At 50.7% G+C, this 18,494-nt stretch overlaps 1 protein-coding gene across 2 annotated transcripts in view; it reads left to right on the forward strand.

Moving 5' to 3' along the window:
* Window positions 1-18,494, forward strand: part of PREX1 (phosphatidylinositol-3,4,5-trisphosphate dependent Rac exchange factor 1) — a 192,877-nt gene that overhangs the window by 84,219 nt on the left and 90,164 nt on the right. The window contains exons 3-5 of one of the 2 annotated variants that reach the window (XM_036826534.1): window positions 920-1,042; window positions 9,953-10,057; window positions 16,518-16,619. In XM_036826534.1, coding sequence (XP_036682429.1) covers window positions 920-1,042; window positions 9,953-10,057; window positions 16,518-16,619 — 330 coding nt within the window. The remainder of the gene's footprint in view (window positions 1-919; window positions 1,043-9,952; window positions 10,058-16,517; window positions 16,620-18,494) is intronic. The other variant, XM_036826535.1, reaches the window with a different exon arrangement.

Consider the following 18,494-nt stretch of genomic DNA (forward strand, 5'->3'; position numbering starts at 1 on the left):
GAAAGTAACACAACCTTGTAAAGCAATTATACTCCAATAAAAAAAAAATCAGTCCTATGGTTGGACATACCACGTGTGTCTAGCCGTGATGAAGATTGTGATGGATGTCTTGGTATATATTCCTCTGCAGGCTGAGTGTGAAGTTCAGTTCCGCTGCTTCACTGGACCACGTGACCTTGGGAATGTTAATTATCTTCTCTGAGCATCCGTTCTTCATCTATGAATTGGGGATGATAATAGCTCCTGCCTCGTGGAGTTATAGTGAGGATTAGATGCCATAAGTGCATGTAAAGTTATTGGCACAGGATTAGGCATTAATCGTGTTTAGTAAATGTTGGCAGTATTTTTGTTAGTATCATGATTTCTGTTAGCTCCAGCGTATGAGAGTGCCCGTTTTCCTACGCCCTCCTCGCCTGCACCGGGGGGTTATGTATTTTTTTTTAAAGATTTATTTATTATTTATTATTTATTTATTTATGGCTGTGTCAGGTCTTAGTTGCGGCATGTGGGATCTTTGTTGAGGCATACAGGATCTTTTGTTGTGGCACGCGGGCTTCTCTCTAGTTGTGGCATGCGGGTTTTCTCTTCTCTAGTTGTGGCGTGCAGGCTGGGTGGGTGGACTCTGTAGCCGTGGCACGCGGGTTCCAGAGCGCGTGGGCTCTGTAGTTTGCGGCACGCAGGGTCTCTAGTTGAGGTGCGCGAGCTCGGTAGTTGTGGTGCATGGGCTTAGTTGCCCTGCGGCATGTGGGATCTTAGTTCCCTGACCAGGGATCAAATCCACGTCCCCTGCATTGCAAGGTGGATTCTTCACCACTGGACCACGAGGGAAGTCCCTATGTATTTTTTTTTTTTATGCTTCATTTTGGTCTCTTCTACGCCTTGATTAATGTTTTCCTTGGGCCTCATATTTCCCTCGCAGATCCTGTTCTCAAACATTGAAGACATCCTGGAAGTTCATAAGGATTTCTTGGCTGCCTTGGAGTTTTGTTTACATCCGGAGCCTCAGTCTCAGCATGAACTTGGGAATGTTTTCTTAAAATTCGTGAGTATGATGCCTCAGCCTCTACCGGAGCCTGCAGCTTTTGGGGAGTGGGCTTCTCCCCCGGGTCCCCATTCCGTCCACCCTTGGCCAGCTTCGTCTGCAGGTCTATCTGGGAGAGGGAGAGACAGGTGGGCAGGCGGGTCCAGCCTCCACCCCCGGGAACAATGGGCAGAGGGTTGGACCCAGCAGACTGGGGCTCTTTTTAGTTGGCTCTCCCTCCCTTTAATGTCATGTAGAGTGTGGTCCCCTTTTCCTCAGAGCTCTTTGCTGAATGACTGCGTCCTGGGGCTCCTGTGACCTCCTGGCCTGGCGGGGCCCCTCTGCTGCAGCATGAGCAAGAGGATGGACTCGGGTCAGACACACCTGCATTTGAGTCCCGGTCTGGCCACCCACTGGCCACCGAGGGTGTCTGACCCTTGGGTGCCCCCTTGGGCTGCTGGACAGGGAGACTGATCCTTGTTGTAATAGCCACTCTCTTCCCAAGTCACTTAGAATCGTGAGGGGACAGCTGGAGGAAGGGGGGCAGCCTAGCCCACAGCAGGCAACTGCTTTTCTCCACCCGTGCTGCGCGGGACCCTCCCCACTGGGAGGAAACCCGCACTGGCCTCACGGGCGTGAGGCCTGGGCCAGACTCCTGTCCTCTCTGAGCCTCAGTTTCCTCCTCTGATGGAGCAGTAGGGTTAATGGTGCCTCCTTGGGTTGATGGAAGGACTCAAAGAGGTAAAGCAACAAAGTGTGTAGCCGAGAGCAGCAGTTCTCAACCAGGGGGTGATTTTGCCCCCAGGGGACATTTGGCCACATCTGGAGACATTTTTTTTTTTTTTTTTAAAGGAATGCAAGCCTTGTTTATTTATTTATTTATTTATTTATTTTTGGCTGTGTTGGGTCTTTGTTTCTGTGCGAGGGCTTTCTCCAGTTGCGGCAAGCGGGGGCCACTCTTCATCGCGGTGCGCGGGCCTCTCACTATCGCGGCCTCTCTTGTTGCGGGGCACAGGCTCCAGACGCGCAGGCTCAGTAATTGTGGCTCACGGGCCCAGTTGCTCCATGGCATGTGGGATCTTCCCGGACCAGGGCTCGAACCCGTGTCCCCTGCATTGGCAGGCAGATTCTCAACCACTGCGCCACCAGGGAAGCCCTGGAGACATTTTTGGTTGTCACAGCTTGGAGAGGGGGCCGTGCTACTGGCTTCTAGTGCGTGGAGGCCAGCAATGCTACTAAATAGCCCGTAATGTGCAGGACGGTCCCCACAGCAGAGGATTATCCGAACTCAAGTGTCAGCAGTGCTGAGATGAGAGACCTTGGCCTGGAGCAAGCACTCGGTCCATGTCGGTGCTTACTTTCGTTGTCATTGTCATCGTTACTGACTCCCTTCTCCAGGGAATCACATCTGTATGGTCCGAGATTAGCATGGCAGAGCCGGCCTGCTGATGGGCTGTGTCACCCTTGGCAAGTTGTTTTAACTTGTCTGTGCCTCAGTGTCCTCACCTGTAAAATGGGTAAAAAACTAGACCTGACCCTTGATGTCCTTGAGGATCGAGTGAGCTAATACAAGGAAGGAGAGGGCTCCGAACAGCTCCTGGCCCACAGTAAGTGCTCACTAAATGTTGGCTATTAGCTCTTCACGTGGCCACCGTTCCTCAGCGTTTGAAATAGGATGAATGTGAGAGCGAGACAGGTGAGATGGGCACTAATGGAGGGCGTGGTGCAGGGCAGGGATGTGATCTGCTTTGCATTTAAAGGGCTGCTGCTGGGGAAGTGGAGAGGCCAGGAAGAGGTCACTGCACGTCTGAGATGATGGTGCCCATCGGGCAGGGTGGTAGCCGTGCATGTGGTGAGAGGGGCTAGTGGCAGTACTGGTTAGGGACACATCATTTTTTTTTTTTTCTCTTGCCGAGCCGTGAGGCCGGCAGGATCTTAGTTCCCCAACCAGGGATTGAACCCAGGCCCCAGCAGTGAAAGCACCGAGTCCTAACCACTGGACCGCCAGGGAATTCCCCAGGACAAGTATCTTGAATAGGAAAATAGAAAGGATGGGAGGGACAGTCTTCCCTTTGGGTTCAGAGGAAGGAGTGAGCCCCCATTTCTCTGGAGCTAGGCTGCTTAGGTTCCATTCCCTGTTCCATCACTGAAAAGCTGAGTGACCTTGGGCAAGTCACGTCACCTCTCCAGGCCTCAGTCTCCAACTCTGTAAAAATGGGAGTAATGATAGTACCTGCCATATGGTGCTGTCATGAGGATGAAATGAGTTAATTCTAGTAAAGCACTGAGATCTGGCCTGGCTCCAAGCTGGTGCTGCATGAGTGTCAGCAGTGGGTGTTATTCCAGCTGGGGCACCAAGGAAGGCTTTTGGGAGGTGGTGGCATCGTTGGGGATGCCCGTGAAGTGATGACATCTGAGCTGAAATTGGAATAGTCCATACTTTAGACAAAGCGGGGAAGGGGTCCTCAGGGTGCATTTTCCAGCTTGCCAGTAACTCCAGGCCCCATGCGTCCCCCGACTTCTCTGCCTGAGCCGCAGAGGTGTGGTAAGCAGGCTTAACGCACTGGCCGGTGAGGGTCTCTGGATCCTGAGTCCCCACTTGGGCTAATTTGCTCAGAGATGCAGGGGACGGCTGGAGGAAGGAAGGTGGGGATTTTAGAGCCCAGGAGGCAGCCTCTTTTCCAGACCCTCTCCTGTGCTGCCAGGAGCCCTCCTCATGTAGCCTCATCAAACTGGACATCCACGAGGGCACTGCCTACCCGCAGAATCCTGATGTGCCGACGGTGGATGTTCAGGCCTTTGTGGGGAGTCAAGAAAACTTATTTAAAAGGGAAATTTGCATCATTATTGGACGTGGAAAATGAGTGTCTCTTGCTATTACAAACAAATGCAATAGAAACCAAGCTGTGTTACAGCATTCCATCTAGAAACTCTTGCCCACCTGAGTCTCTGAGCCTGAGACCTGTGCTGGGTTTGATCAAAAGGAAGATGAACAGTGTCAGACTGGCTTTGGTGTCACAGCACGCCTTGCTGAGACCCTTCCTTGAGGTAATTGGAACAGCTGAAAAAGGAGTCAGCTTTCTCCACGTATGATTCAGTGTTTTTAATTTAAAGTCATCTTTTTCATTTAACACTTGCAGTCATCACCCCGCTCCCCCAAGGCTCATGGAAGACGGTGCTGAGTTCTTTTTAAAAGCGGCCGCTGCTGTAGGTTGGGTTCCAGGAGCTGGAGGCCTGCGTACAGGTGGCCTGTTGGAAGCAGCTGAAGAAGGTCGCACAGTCTCCACCTGGCCCGACCCCACCTGGGGTTGGGGGAACTCTGGAGCTGGCGTGCCTCTTCCTTCAGGTCGCCCTGAATCGCCATGAGGTAGCGGGGCCTTTGCACCCCCGTTGGACGTGGGCTGTCCCAGGGAGTGGGTGGACAGCCTCGGGCCGGCCAGGCGGCTGTCTCAGGCTGAGGGCGGTCCCTGGGGAGGGACTCACGGATAGGACACACTCACCACAGCATCCCCCGGCAGCCCCAAAGGGAGGGGGCACCAGGGCCAGCCAGACAGCATCGGGGTTGTAAGGTGGTGACTGGGAACAGAGCTCTGTGGACAGGCTTTCCAGGAGAGGAAGGGGCACACCAGACCCTGTGAGGGGCCCTGGCTTACAGACCAGCCCACCGCTGCTGCCCAGCCAGTGGACAGTGGGGGACTCCCTCACACCCTCACCCCCAAACGCAACCACTGACGACTGAGGTGATTGCAAACGAGCACTCAGTGAACCTTCTCTTTGTGCCGGGTGCTGGTCTGAGTGCTTTACGTATATTAATTCATTACAACGTCACAACAACCTTTAACGGTGGGTGCTGTTATTGTACCCACTCTACAGATGAGGAAACTGAGGCCCAGAGAGGGTAAGTCAGTGTGCAAGCTTACCCAGGCAGTGAGTGTTGGAGCCGGGATTTGAGCCAATGTCGTCTGACTCCTGGACTTGTGTGTTTTTCACCGTCTTACATGATAAAGTCTCTTTATATCATTATTAAGCACCTACTGTGCACCAGGCACTGTACTTGGCCCTGAGGATGGTGCCCTAAATAAGACAGACTTGCTTTTTGCTACCATGAGGCTCCATGAGGAAGGTTAGTCAGTTGAGACAGGAGGTCGTTTCAGATGTGGACGTGGGTTTGTGAAGAATATAAAATGCAGATGTGAGGAGTGACTCTCCTTGAGGTTGTCTGAAGTTGGGAAGTCAGGTTCAGGGTTGCTAGACTGAGCAAATAACAACACCCAGAACGGTGGGTGTTTGGATGAATTTGGATTTCAGGTAAGCGACAAATAATATTTTAGTATAAGTACATCTCATACAATGTTTGGGACATACTTCTACTGAAACACGGTTTGTTGTTTATCTGACATGAGCACTCAGCTGAGTGTCTTGTGTTTTATCTGGCGATCGTGGTCAGGGAAGGCCTCTGTGAGGTGGTGACGTAGGGGATCTTGGAGAAGGATATTCCACATGGAGAGGAAGCCAGGGCAGGGGCCCTGGATGGAGCAGGCTTGGTCCACTGGAGGAAGGCAGGGAGGCCGGAGTGGTTGGAGCAGAGTCAGTGATGGAGGGAATCCAGGGATGTCATGGGGGGCCCTGTCCTGCAGGGACTGCATTATGAGAGTTGGAGGGTTTAGCAAGAAGTGGTGTGGTCTGTGTTAGGTTTTAGCCTCTTCTCCCCACAACTGTGTGGACAGGCGGAAGATAGCTTGCGGAAATTGACCTGAATCTCATACTCCCCTCCCCACCAGAGAGGTCTACATGGCCAGCTCCTTTCCTTCTCCAAGTCTCAGTCTTTGTGGGTGTGAAATGAGTGGTGGGGAGCAGATGGTCTCCGCGGAGCTAGTGTCACCCCCTGGGTACTGTGGACGGCAGCCACCACTTCTGACAATCCTCGAGCCCTCTCTGGGGGCTAGAGCCTCTCCCCCAGCTGTCCCCAGCTGGCAGCTGTCCCCTTCTCCTCCTTCACAGCCCAAATCCACGGCCACACGCCCCCCACCCCCACATCTGTGTGTGTGCACAACGGTTTGTCCATTTCCTCCAAGCCAAACAAGCAAAGCCCCACGGGGCGCCCCTAGGAGGAAATTGAACACTTGGCCTCTTAGCTGTCAAGGGTAGCATTTCCACATTTGCTGCATCTTCGGCCTGCGAAGCAGTTGGGCTTGAGCTCAATGAAAGGCGATGGGAGTGATGAAGCTCGGCGGGGTTTTGAAGAGGGGTGTTGCCATTTGCTAAATTTAACTTCTCCAAGTCTCAAGCCTTCTCCCCTGCCCTTTTCACAGGCCGAAGGAGAGGATGACATTGCACAGTGTGTCAGAGGAGGGGCTCAGGGAATGAGGAATGACAAACCTGTGGCGCTCTTATGACTTATTCCCCTCTCCTGCATCCATGGCAGACATTGCTAGTCAATCACAGCATTCTCCATGGGGTTCCAGAATTCTTCTCACTAGTGTTCCAGCCAGCAGTTCTTACTGATTGGGGTTGGCATGTGAGAATGAACAGATTTGGCTGTGCTTTTTGGTCCAACCCCTTCATGGTACAGATGGAGATGAACAGGGAGACTGTCATCACACCAGACTTGGGTCCATTTTTTTCATTTTCTTCCCCTTTTAGAGTGTGCATATATTACTACTGTCTTCACTGCGAGTGACAAAAACAACTCAAATAGGCTTAAACAAAAAAAGGACTTTATTGGCTTCTACAAATGAAATATTCAGGGTGTGTTGGCATCAGGTATAGCTGGATCCAGGACCTCATATGATGTTTTCAGAACTTGGTTTTTCTTTGTCTCTAGGCTCTGCTTTCCTCTGTTTTGGCTTAATTCTTAGCGTGGTGGCAGAGGTGGCCCTCAGCAGTTTCAGGGTGACAGTCTGCTAGCTTCGTAACAAAAGTTCAAAGAGAGCTTCTCTTCACAGCAGTTCCAACCTGAGTCCTTAAGGGCTCTCACTGGCCCAGTTTGGGTCGCATGGCCATTGCTGCCAGGACCGGGAGCTCTTTGATTGGTTTGGCCTGGGTCACACACTCACCCATGGTGCCTGGGAGTGGAGTGGAGTCAGTGGGGTCAGAGTGTAGGAGGCAGATTCCCCAGGGGAAAAACTGGGGGCTGTGACCAGAACAAGGGGGAGTGGATGCTGGGTGGGTAAAACAACACACGGGCCAGGGAAAAGCCGAGGCTGCATTGCGGTGCACCAGCGTTGTCCTGAAGAAACGTGGGGCTGGTGAGAGGGTCTCGGGCACCACTCAGTTCCTCCCTCTGCTCTCTTGCTTCATTCATCAGATAGTCAGGAGGCCTGCGCTCTGTCTGGGACTTCAGTCCCCCCTGGCCATAGCCGTGACCTCATCAGTTTGCAAAGCCTGCCTCCATGGAGCTCATGGTCCAGGGGGTGGTTGGGGGGAGGTGGACAGTGCAAGAATGAGAAGTCAAATATACCGGGAGGCAAGAGCCACCACAGTCCTCAAAATCTGCCTGGTGCCTTCCCTGGTGGCCTTCCCCAGACCTATGAGTCCATTCAGCTCCCTTCCTCCTGACTCTGCCTGTCTCTCTTTTGCCATCAAAACCTACCCATCCACTGTCCCACCTGTCATAGATGGATTCACCAATGGGATAATGAATTTGCTGAAATAGTAACCATGGTAATAATAGCAACATCAACAACAGCAATAACAATAGCGGCTAATAGTTAAGGAGCCCTTACTATGCACTGTTTTACGCATTTACTATGAATTCACCTGATAACCCTCACAGCGACCTTATGACGGGGAGGTCATTACTGTCTATAATTTATAGGCACGAATGCAGAGCCTCTGAAACATTACATGCCTTGCCCAAGGTCACAGAGCTGGTGAGCTGGGGAGTCGGGCTGTGAACCTGCGTGGTCTGGCTGTAGAACCTGGACTTGCACTTATGAGGCTGATGCTGATCGTAGCCATGGGGGCTTTGGTGTCGTATCTTGGAGCTGTGCTAATAGCAGGGCCTCTAGGCTCTTGGCTGCAGAGCTGGACATCAGCATGGGGGTTAAGAGAGGTCGGATCCTCCTGCCACTTCGCTAGGTGTGAGACCCTGGGCTCATGACCTTTCATTGGTTTCCCATGTGTGAGTGGGTTGAATACAGTGATTACCGTGTCAGGTTACTGTGAGGTGTGAGTGAGTCTCCCGCATTCCAGGAGAGCAGAGGGTGGCGTGTCCTAACTGCTCAGTACGTACTCCGTGTTGGCCATCGACTCTGGCTGTGGGCACTTCGCTGCTCAGGGCATCTGCTCAGATGGTGTACACGGAGCCCCAGGGGGAGCTGGGCCGGGTTGGGGTGGCTTACTGATTCTGAAACCCATTCTCTCTCCTCTTTGGTTTCCTCTTTCCTGCAGCCACCCACTGGCAGGATGACTGGGGGCTTGTGCAGAAGCAAGACGAGCTGCTTACTTTGCAGACCCACCTTTTCCTTCCTTAGCTTCTTGGGGTCTCCTGGCCGCCCCACAGCCCAAGGTCAAGGCCCTTCAGCCACCTTCAGCCCTTCCTGTCCTGCGGCCTTCCCCAGGACATCCTTGTTTGGGGTTTGGTGGGTTGGGGGGAGGTGTTCAGTGAGCCTTTGGGAACCGAGTATGCTCAGTGGAGAGCTTCCTGCTAACTAAGACGGCTCCTGTCCCTTTCAGTCCCGGAAACCCTGACTGATGGTTACAGACCTGGTGACTCACAGGTGACCTCTAGGCTGGAAAGAGTCCAGCTTTGGGCTCAGGGGTATCTGGAGGTCAAGAGAGCTATCCCCCTGCCTCAGCAGTGCCACTGCTGTGTGGCAGTGACCAGAGATGTACTTGTTCCCCCAAATTCCTGAGTCTTATTTAGACTCTTCTGGTTCATATATACAGGGCATTGCATCTAGTAGGTGTGTAGAGTTCATTCATTTAGTAAGTATTTATTGAGGGCCAACTGTGTGCCAGACATTGTGCTAGGACCTGGGGACACCTCAGTGAACAAGAGGATGTGGTCACTGCCTTCAGGGAGCCGACTGCTAAGTGGGAAAAGACAGATGATGAACAAATAATCTGGATAATTCCAGATTGTGAGAATGCTATAAAGAAAATGAAGACGGGGGTGGGGGGGGTGATAGAGTACACCTGAGTGGCCACTTTAGCTAGGGTAGTCCAGGGGTCATTTGAGGAGGTGGCATTTGAGTTGAGACCCGAATGCTGGGGAGTAGCCAGGCTTTGGGCAAAAGTGTTCCAGGTAGAAAGAACATCAAGAGCAAAGGCCCTGAGGTAGGAACAGGCTTGGCAAATTCAAGGAGCAGGTAGAAGGCCAGTGAGATGAGATCAGAGAAACTCAGGGTCACATTGTCTGGCCCTTGAAAGGTATAATAAAGTGTTGGATTTCATTCCTAGTGTAATAGAACACTATTGGAGGGTTTTAAGCAGTGGGGTGACACAACCTGACTTGTGTTTTGATTCTAAAGACATTTATTGAGCACTTCTTGTATGCTGAAACCTCACCTATTAAATCATTTAATTTCAGTAACAATCCCATGAGTTAGGGACTATAATTAACTCCACCTTAACAGATGAGGAAACCAAGGCATAGAGAGGTCCGGTAACTTGCCCAAGTTCACAGCTGGAAATGCACAGCCAGGGTTCAAGCCCAGGCTGCCTGGCTTGAGTCTGTGTACTTGACCCTGGGCCCTGCTGCTTCCTGAGAGGTCACTGGGTGCAGAACTGGGGCAAGAGTGGAGGCTGAGAGGCCTGTAGCGAGTGGGAGCGACTTCATCTGAAATCCCGCCTTGTGGGTATGTCTCAGGGTCAGGGTGTGGGGTAGGCCTTTCCTCCCGGGCCTGCTGGCCCAGGCGTCCGCACATCTCAGAGTGTCTGCCTTCCTGCCGTGACCTGTCTCCCACAGGCTCTGTCCTTGTCTTGCAGAAGGACAAGTTCTGCGTATATGAAGAATATTGCAGTAACCACGAGAAGGCCCTGCGTCTGCTTGTGGAGCTGAACAAGATCCCCACCGTGCGGGCCTTCCTTTTGGTGAGTTAACTGTCACCCCTGCTTCTCCCTTCCTCTCTGCCTCAGCCTTGCCAATCCACACAGACCCATGGTACCTGATCCCTTCCTCAGCTAGGGCAGTCTGTGTACAGCAGGTATCGCAAATGTTTTCTGTAAAGGGCTAGATAGTGAATAATTTTTGCCTTTTTGCGTCATACAGCCCTGTCATCATGACTCTACTCTGCTGCTGTAGCGTGAAAACAGCCATAAGTAATATGTAAGAAATGAGCATGGCTGCATTCCAATAAAACTTTATTTATAAAAATAGGCATAGAGGGCTGGATTGGCTCTAGGGCCAAATTTGCCAATTCCTGTTCTAAAGTAATGATCCTGATAAGACTGATAACAATAGTAGTAATAATTGTATTCAATATTATTAGTATTATTTAATTATAAGTGAAAGAAAATCTGGTTAAAATTGGCTTAAGGAAAAAAAAAAGATTTACTGGTTCACTTTCTTGGAAAGTTTAAGACCTGAGAGAGCTTCAGGTACAGCAGAATCTGGGTGTTCCAGTGACATCATCAGGAGTGTGTCTCTTGGTTCTGCTTTTCTCACCTTGGCTCCGTTCCCAGCCAGGCTCTCCCCATGTTGTGGCAACGTAGCCTCCAGTGGCTCCACGCTTATACCTCTCATAGCCGAGCAACTCCAGGATAAAGAGGGCTCCTCTTTTCTAATGGTAACAACAAAAATTCTGAGTCTGATGCTCATTGGCTCAGCTTGGCTCAAGACCATATCCGTGAACCAGTTGCTGTAGACAGAGGGATTGGCTGGTGCTCAGATTGGTCACTTCTGGAGCTGGAGGGCGGGGTCAACTCCATTCATACTACAGGCCCTAAGGCTGTGGGTGGATCCCTAAAGGATGTTGGTTTGCACTTGTGGAAGTAAGTTGGGAATGGACGTTGGTCAGGCAAAACCACAGACACCCATGATGGTCTTTCCTACAATCGCACGATTCACTTGTATATAAAACGGGTTCTCATTTGTGATCTCCTTGGAGCTTTACCGGCCGCTGTCTGTTGTGTATGAGTTGAGGTATACATTTGTCTGCCTTACAGATATCTCAAGTAACAGTGGTCTAAACAAGGTAGACATTTATTTCTCTCCCATGTTAAGAACGTGGAAGTAGGCAGTCTGGGGGTGGCATGGGGGTCCCAGTGTCAGGGGCCAGTGCCCTAGTATGTGCCCTCATTGACATGGTCTAAGACGACTTCTCACCCCTTCCACACTCCAGGTGGTGGGATGCAGGAAGGGTGGGAAGGAGGGCCTGCCCCTCCCCTTTTAAGGGCACAGCAGGAAGCTGCACACATCTGCTGACATCCCGTTGGCCAGAACTTAGTCATGTGGCCACACCTAGCTGCAAGGGAGGCTGGGAAATGTAGGCTTTATTCTGGGCAGCCCTGTGCCCAGCTGAAAATTCTGTCGCTTTGGAAGAAGAATACATTCAGGGACACCGCATAGCCTTTGCCACAGGTGGTTTTGACGACTCCAAAATATTAAGTGACTTCCTGAGAGTACATACTTGAAAAGTGATTGAGCTTCTCATGGGTTCAAGTCTCCGTCTTTCGCCTCTCAATTCCCTGCTCATTCAGTCACAGACCACCCACCCCCTGAGCCCCCATGCTGTTTTATTTCCCAGCGGCACACACAGGATTCAGCACACAAAAGTAGAACAGTTAACTGCCATGGCATAAGGAGTCTTAACCGTGTGCCCAGAGAGCTAAACTATATAGTACAGTTCTTAACTGCACTTCTCCCTAATGCACAGTCTCCAAGAAAATACTTCCAGGATTTTGATTCAAAATGTGTGTTTCCTTTACCAGTGAGTTTGTGTTGCTTGGCCCACTTCCAGTAAGCATCTGAGGCAGGGGAGCTTGGCCAGCTGATTGCCACTTTTGTCTCAAGCGTCTTAGGTGTTCAGGACTGGTGCATTTTGTTGTTGGTTTCTGCATCTTTACATTTCTGGTTTTTCACTTACATTCGTAAGAGTCTGGGCACAAAGCAGAGATAAGTCTGGTAGTGTAAAGTCACACACGCGGCCACGTTTCTGTGGTTGATCCGGGACTTTGAGGCAGCACCGCTCTGCAGTGGTCCTGCTGCCCAGGCTTGGGCTCCCTGAGTCCCACCGTCTGGACTCAGCTGTGTCTTGGGAGGCAGGAAGATGCCCAGAAGGTGTTTGCAGGGGTGCGGGAAGGAAGCGCTTCACTTCTTCTTTTTTCCTTCCTCTCTCTCCTGCAGTCTTCCTGGTAGGCCAGACTGCCCTTTTCCTGGCAGCAGCTGGGCTGTGCCGGATTGGGCAAGGGGAGGAGGTATGGGGCGCCAGCACACACGCCATCTGTCTCCCTCCTTGCTGGCATCTCCCAGCTTCTGGCCACCTGCAGAAGAGCCGTCTCGAGTCTATTATGGGATGTTAAGGCATTGGGAACAGACACAATCTGGCTTTCCATTCATGATGTACTGTACACTAGCAGAGAGATGGGGCGGGGACTTCGTCTTTCTGTGCCTCAGTTTCTTGTCTATAAAATGGGGATAATTGATTCATTTATTCATTCACCAGCTTCGTTTTGAGCACCTACCAAGTGGTAGGGATCATTCTAGGTACTGGCGATATAACAGTGACCAAGGCAAGAAAAGTCCCTGCTCTCACGGAGTGGCCATTCTCGTAGAGGGGACTTCCATGATATGTCACATGGCATTTAGTTCTCTGCAGGAAATAAAGTGACTTAAGGATGATGGGAGTTTTGAGCAAGTTTGGGTGGTGGCTCCTATTTTAGATGGCTCTTTGGGAACACAGTGTCTTAGGTGACATTCAAGCAGAGACCTGGGTAAAGTTAAGTGAGAGAGGCAAGGAGTATCTAGAGGGAAAGCACTCTAGGTAGAGGACCTGCAAATGCAAAGGTCCTGAGGTCCTAGTGTGTTTGAGGAATAGCAGGAAGGCCAGGGTGGCTGGATTGGAGAGTATGAGAGGAAAAGTAGAAGGACATGGGGTCAGAAAGATTGAAAGAGGCCAGATAATGAAGGAGCATTTAGACAATGGGACGAATCTGAGAGTTTTAGAAAGCTTTGTTATTGCTGCGTAGCACGTGTGATGAATGTACTCAAAGCATAATGAATATTTGCATATGTGTGCACCCATGGAACCACCCCCTGAGATCAAGATTTAGAACACTCCACTCCAGAAGGTTCACTCCAGAAGGTTCCCTGTGCCCTTTCCCAGGCATGCCCCTCTGTGCAGCCAGAGGTAACCTCTATGCCGATTTCTCTCACTAAAGGTTAGGTTTGCCTGTTCTAGAATGTTTCACGAATGGAATCACACAGGAGGCTTTTGTGTCTGCCTTCTTTCACTCAACATAATGTCTGTGAGGTTCGTCCAGGTTGGAGCATGTGACAGTACTTTCAATAGAATAGTCAGTTTTAGTCTGAGTGGGATGGCAAACCGTGGGATGGTTTTGAGCAGAGGAATGATGTGAACTAATTTGCATTTTGAGCGGCTCCCCTTGGCCGTGTGAGGGTAGGAGCAAGGAGACCAGGGTGGAGGCTTGTGTGAGTTTCCCAGGGCTGCTGTGACAATGACCACAAACTGTGTGGCTTAAAACAAAATTTATTCTCACAGTTCTGAGGCCCGAAGTCTGAGATCAAGGTGTCAGCAGGGCTCTGCTTCCTCCAAAGGCTCCGGGGAAGGGTCCTGCCTTTCCTCTTCCAGCTTCGGGTGGCCTCACGTGTTTCTTGCCTTGTGGAACCAGAACTCCAGTCTCCGCCTCCCTCTTCACACAGCTGCCTTCTCTGTGTCCTGTCCTCTTCTTATAAGGAGCCTGTTGATTTCAGGCCCACCCTAATCCGGAATGAGAATGACCTCATCTTAATTGGACTAATTATATCTGTAAAGACCTTATTTCCAAATAAGGTCACATTCTGAGTTTCCGGGTGGACATGGCATTTGGGGGGACACTATTCAACCCACTCTGGGGCTGCTGCAGTGGTCCAGGCAGGAGATGACGGTGGTGAGGGTGGGGCGGTAGCGCTTTGAGAGGTGGTTGGATTTACACAGAGTCTGATTGTCCAGCTGACACGATGTGCCATGTGGTTGGCTTTGGGGTATTAACGAATGGGAAGAATCAAAGATGTCTCCAGGGCTTAGGGCCCAAACAACTGTAAGAATGGAGGTACAATTTCCTGAAATGGTGAAGGTTGGGTAGGAGCATGTAGGAGAGATAAATTAAAAGATTCCCTTTTGGGGAATTCCCTGGCAGTCCAGTGGTTAGGACTCAGCGCTTTCACTGCTGAGGCCGGGTTTGATCCCTGGTTGGGGAACTAAGATTTTGCAAGCTGTGGGGTGTGGCCAAAAAAAAAATTCCCTTTTGGATGTGTGAGGTTTAAGGATGCCTGTTAGATGTCCAGGTGGGGATTTGGGCCTAGAAGCAGAGATGTGAGTCTCGGGTTTTGGGAAGGGAGAGGCCAGGCTGGAGATAGAAAGCTGAGTGTTTCTGCGTAAAGGATGGTTAAAGTGGTGAAAGTGATGGGTCTGGATGAGGTCAGCGGGGAATGAGTGTGGATGGAAAGGACGACCCAGGGGCATGGCTGCCATTAGGAGGTCGGGAAGAGGATGAGGATGACACCTCACCTGAATCAATTCTGTGAAATTAGGATGGTTTAAAGAGAGGATTCTCAAAAGTTCTTCCCATAGTGCCTGGGGCATAATCTTATTAGAATAGTGAATAGCTCTGTATGTGCTTGCTTTTTTTTTTTTTTTTCTTTTTAAATGAATATCTAGGGTGTTTGGGGTGAAGAGGAATTGGTGGCTGTGACAGTCCTGTGAAAACTTCTTGATCCTGGACAAAGAGGCAGGCCTTTCTCCAGCCAAGCCCTGGGGGCGTCTGGAAAGCACACCCCACTCCCAGGCTCCCTCTCTCTGCCTGGAGCTGACATCATCAGGGCAGCTTGTGGGGAGCGCTGGCTTGGAGGACAAAGGCCTGAGTGTGAGCAGTGTGGGACCTGGCACATCCCAGCTGCTGCAGCCCTGATCCCCGATCTGTGCCAGGGCTGGATGTGGGGCTGGGAGCCATGCAGCTCCTGCTAGAGCAGGGACCCAGGGTCCCTGGGACTATTTCTCTAAGGAGAGGGTCCCCGAAGATCCCCGAGAGGCAGAGGACTGAGCTCTGAGACTTGGGCCAGTGCTTCTGGCTCTGAGTGCCAGTTTGCCCATCTGGAATAGGGATCTTGCTTATTCTAGGGCTGTGAGGATGAACTTTACCTATGGGTGAAACACAAGGCACAGAGCCTTAGGCATGGTAAGCACACGGTAAATGTTCTCTGGTCTTATTTTACCTTGACTATAAGCAGGGAAGTTGTCTGCTTTGTTGGGCAGTTCCCCAGTGCTTGGAACTGTGCCCAGCACATAGTAAGCATACAATGTGTATTTGGAGAATGAATGAATGAATAAATGGTTGGATGGGAATCCCTTTTCCCAAGAGTCCAGTTCCATTTCCATTCTGCTAGCATGGTGTTGAGGCGGAAGGCTGAGACCCCTTCATTGCTGGATGTGCTGGCAGTTTGTTCATTCATTCATTAGTCCATTCATTCATTAGTCTCTTCATTCATTCATTCATTCATACATTGGGCACACAGTGAGCCCTAGGGACCCAGGACTGTGAGGGGCGTGGTGGGAGACCATAGACATGTAACTTGGTACACTTCTTTCCCATGCATGACTTTCTACTTTACTACCGATAGGTTCTCCATAAACAATGCCTAGTTTTGTTTTGTGTGTCATTAAAAGGTTTATGTAAATGGGTTCACACCATACATATCCTTTTGTTTTCCTTTTTTGCTCAAGAGCGTGTTTTTGAGGTTCACCCACATTGCAATACATAGCTTTAGTTCTCCCATTTTCACCACTGCGTAGTGTACCATTGTGGAAATCTGCTGCAAACATTTTTCATTCTCCAATTGATGGATATTTAGGTTGCTGTCCACTTTTTGCTGTTTTCAACAAGGCAGTTTTGAGTGTCCATGTTCCTGTGTCCTGTGCATGTGTGTGAGTTTCTGTAGAATGAAGGTTGGCAGACTTTTCTGTAAAAGGCCAGATAGTAAATATTTTAGGTTTTGCAACTATAAGGTCTTTGTTACAACTACTCAGCTCTCAGATGCAGCCATGGACATTGTGTAAACAAATGGGTATGGCTGTGTTCCAGTAAAAATTTAATTGCCAGAACAGGGAGTAGGCAGGATTTGGCCCACGGGCAATAGTTTGCCAGCCTCTGATCTAGGCTTTGTGCTGGGTTGTAGAATATACACATTTCTTCCTCCCCTAGGTATTGTTAAGTTGCTTCCAAAGTGATTGTCTTTAGCTGCATTTTGAGAATGCTTCCCATGATTATTTGAGGGTGGCCAAATTCCTTTGCTGTCCTTGGTGAGTTCTAACGAAGGTCTCCTGTCCCTTTTCAGAGCTGCATGCTCCTGGGAGGCAGGAAGACCACGGACATCCCTCTGGAGGGCTACCTGTTATCTCCTATTCAGAGGATCTGCAAGTACCCCCTCCTCCTCAAGGTGAGACGTTCCCCCTGTTCCTTTCCCCGATTTTGAAGCGACAGAAAATTCAGCTTTGCCTGGCTTAATCAAAAAAAATAAAACTTGTTAGTTCAGGTAGCTGAGAAGTTTAGGGGCAGCATCGGTTTTGGGCCAGGCTGCATCCAGGCCAGGACCCTGCCTCTTTCTCCCTGGTTCAATTCTGCTTCCCACCTTTCAGCGCTTATTTTCAGCATGGTAGCAGATGGCTGTAGTTACTGTGGCTTTGCACCCTCTCAAGTTCAAAGACAATGGGAAAGAGTGAGCCTCTCTTCCAGTAGCTCTGACAGAAGTCCTGAGAGTCACTCAGGCTTTGGTCATCTGTGAGGAGAATGCAATATTAGGATTGCTTTGGTCCTGAGTCATGTGCTTTAATTTGAACCAACTACAGGAAGCCTTTGCTTGTGCTGTTTGCCCTCCTCTCATATGCTTGGACTTGCCTCTACCCCTGACCCAATCACTATGAGCTGGGTAGTGTTGTGCTTTGATTGGCTGAGATACAGTCCAGTGACAGTGAGCAGGGCAGTGTCGTGTTCTGATTGGCTGAGACCACAGTCGGGTGCTCCACCCCTGAACCAATCAACCCTGAGCAAGCAGGCTCTGATTGGCACAGACTTGTGTCATGCGCTCCCACCAGTCACTGGATCCCACAGGCCAAAAGTCCAGTGATGGAGAGAGAGGGACCCCCTCACCCAGATCTGGGCTCTTGGTGGAAGAGGGGTGCGGGTGCAGATGCTGGGGGGGACAAACCAGAGCCATCGACACACCTGCTGTCTCCCTCCCCGCCCAGCCACATTTGACTTAGTCTTGGTCAGGCAGACCAGGGGAAGATGTGCTGCTTGTGGGAGGGCCCAAGAAGTCTCGATCCTCAACTTCCGGGTCAGCTTCCAGGCAGATCTCCAGCTGGGTGGATGGCTCTGCCGCCATCCACTGCTTTCAGCCCAGGCTTTTCCGCCCTTGGAGACGGTGGCCGTTGGCCTGAGCCTGCCCTGGCTGCATCCTGAAGGCCTTCTGTCTGACAGCTGTTTCCTGGGGTCCCTGCTGGTGGATTAATTTGGCTGGTGGTGCCTCATTCATGCACCTGCGCACTGGGGCCACGTGCATCTTTGCTCCATGAGCTGAAAGGGAGAGGGAAGGGGAAAAGTACTAGGGATTCTTGAACTTGCCTTTCTGCTGGAGACAGTGTTTGACAAGACCCTCGTGGGGGCCATCAGCTCTGCCTGTGAACACAGGCCTTTAACGTGCGTATCCGTGGGTGGTGGGACCCAGCTCTCCCTGCGCCTCCTCTGGCCTGCTGCTGTTTATGCCTCCCAGGGAGCTGAAAGAACCATCTGCAGTTGTTCTTGCAGCTGCTTTGATCCCCAGACAGGTGTTGGAAATGCCATAAGTAGCTCAGCTCTTCATCTTGGTGCTGAAGAAGCTCCAGGTGGAACTTGTAAATTGGTAACCTGTGGACTGCAGTGGACCTGCAGATGTGCTTCACTTGATTTGTTTGGTGTGTTTTCCAAACTTGAATCAGTTGCCGGCATTTAAGAGGTAGTATTCTGCAGTGGTTTAGGGCAGGGGTTGGCAAAACTGTGGCCTGTGAGCCAGATCCAGCCCATGGGCTGTTTTTGTACAATCCATGAGCTGAGAATGGTGTTTACATTTTTTTAAGGGTTGTTAAAAAAGCCCCCAAAACAAGCAAAGAAGAATATGTGACAGAGACCAGATGTGGCCAGCAAAGCCTAAAATATTTAGTCTGGCCGTTTACAGAAAAAATTTGCTGACCCCTGGATTAGAGCCAGGCTTTGCAGTCACAGGCCGTCTGGGTTTGAATTCTAGCTCTGCCATTTACTGGCTGCTTAACCTTGGGAA

Source organism: Balaenoptera musculus, chromosome 15 (genome assembly GCF_009873245.2).
Source record: "Balaenoptera musculus isolate JJ_BM4_2016_0621 chromosome 15, mBalMus1.pri.v3, whole genome shotgun sequence".
Taxonomy (NCBI): Eukaryota; Metazoa; Chordata; class Mammalia; order Artiodactyla; family Balaenopteridae; genus Balaenoptera; species Balaenoptera musculus.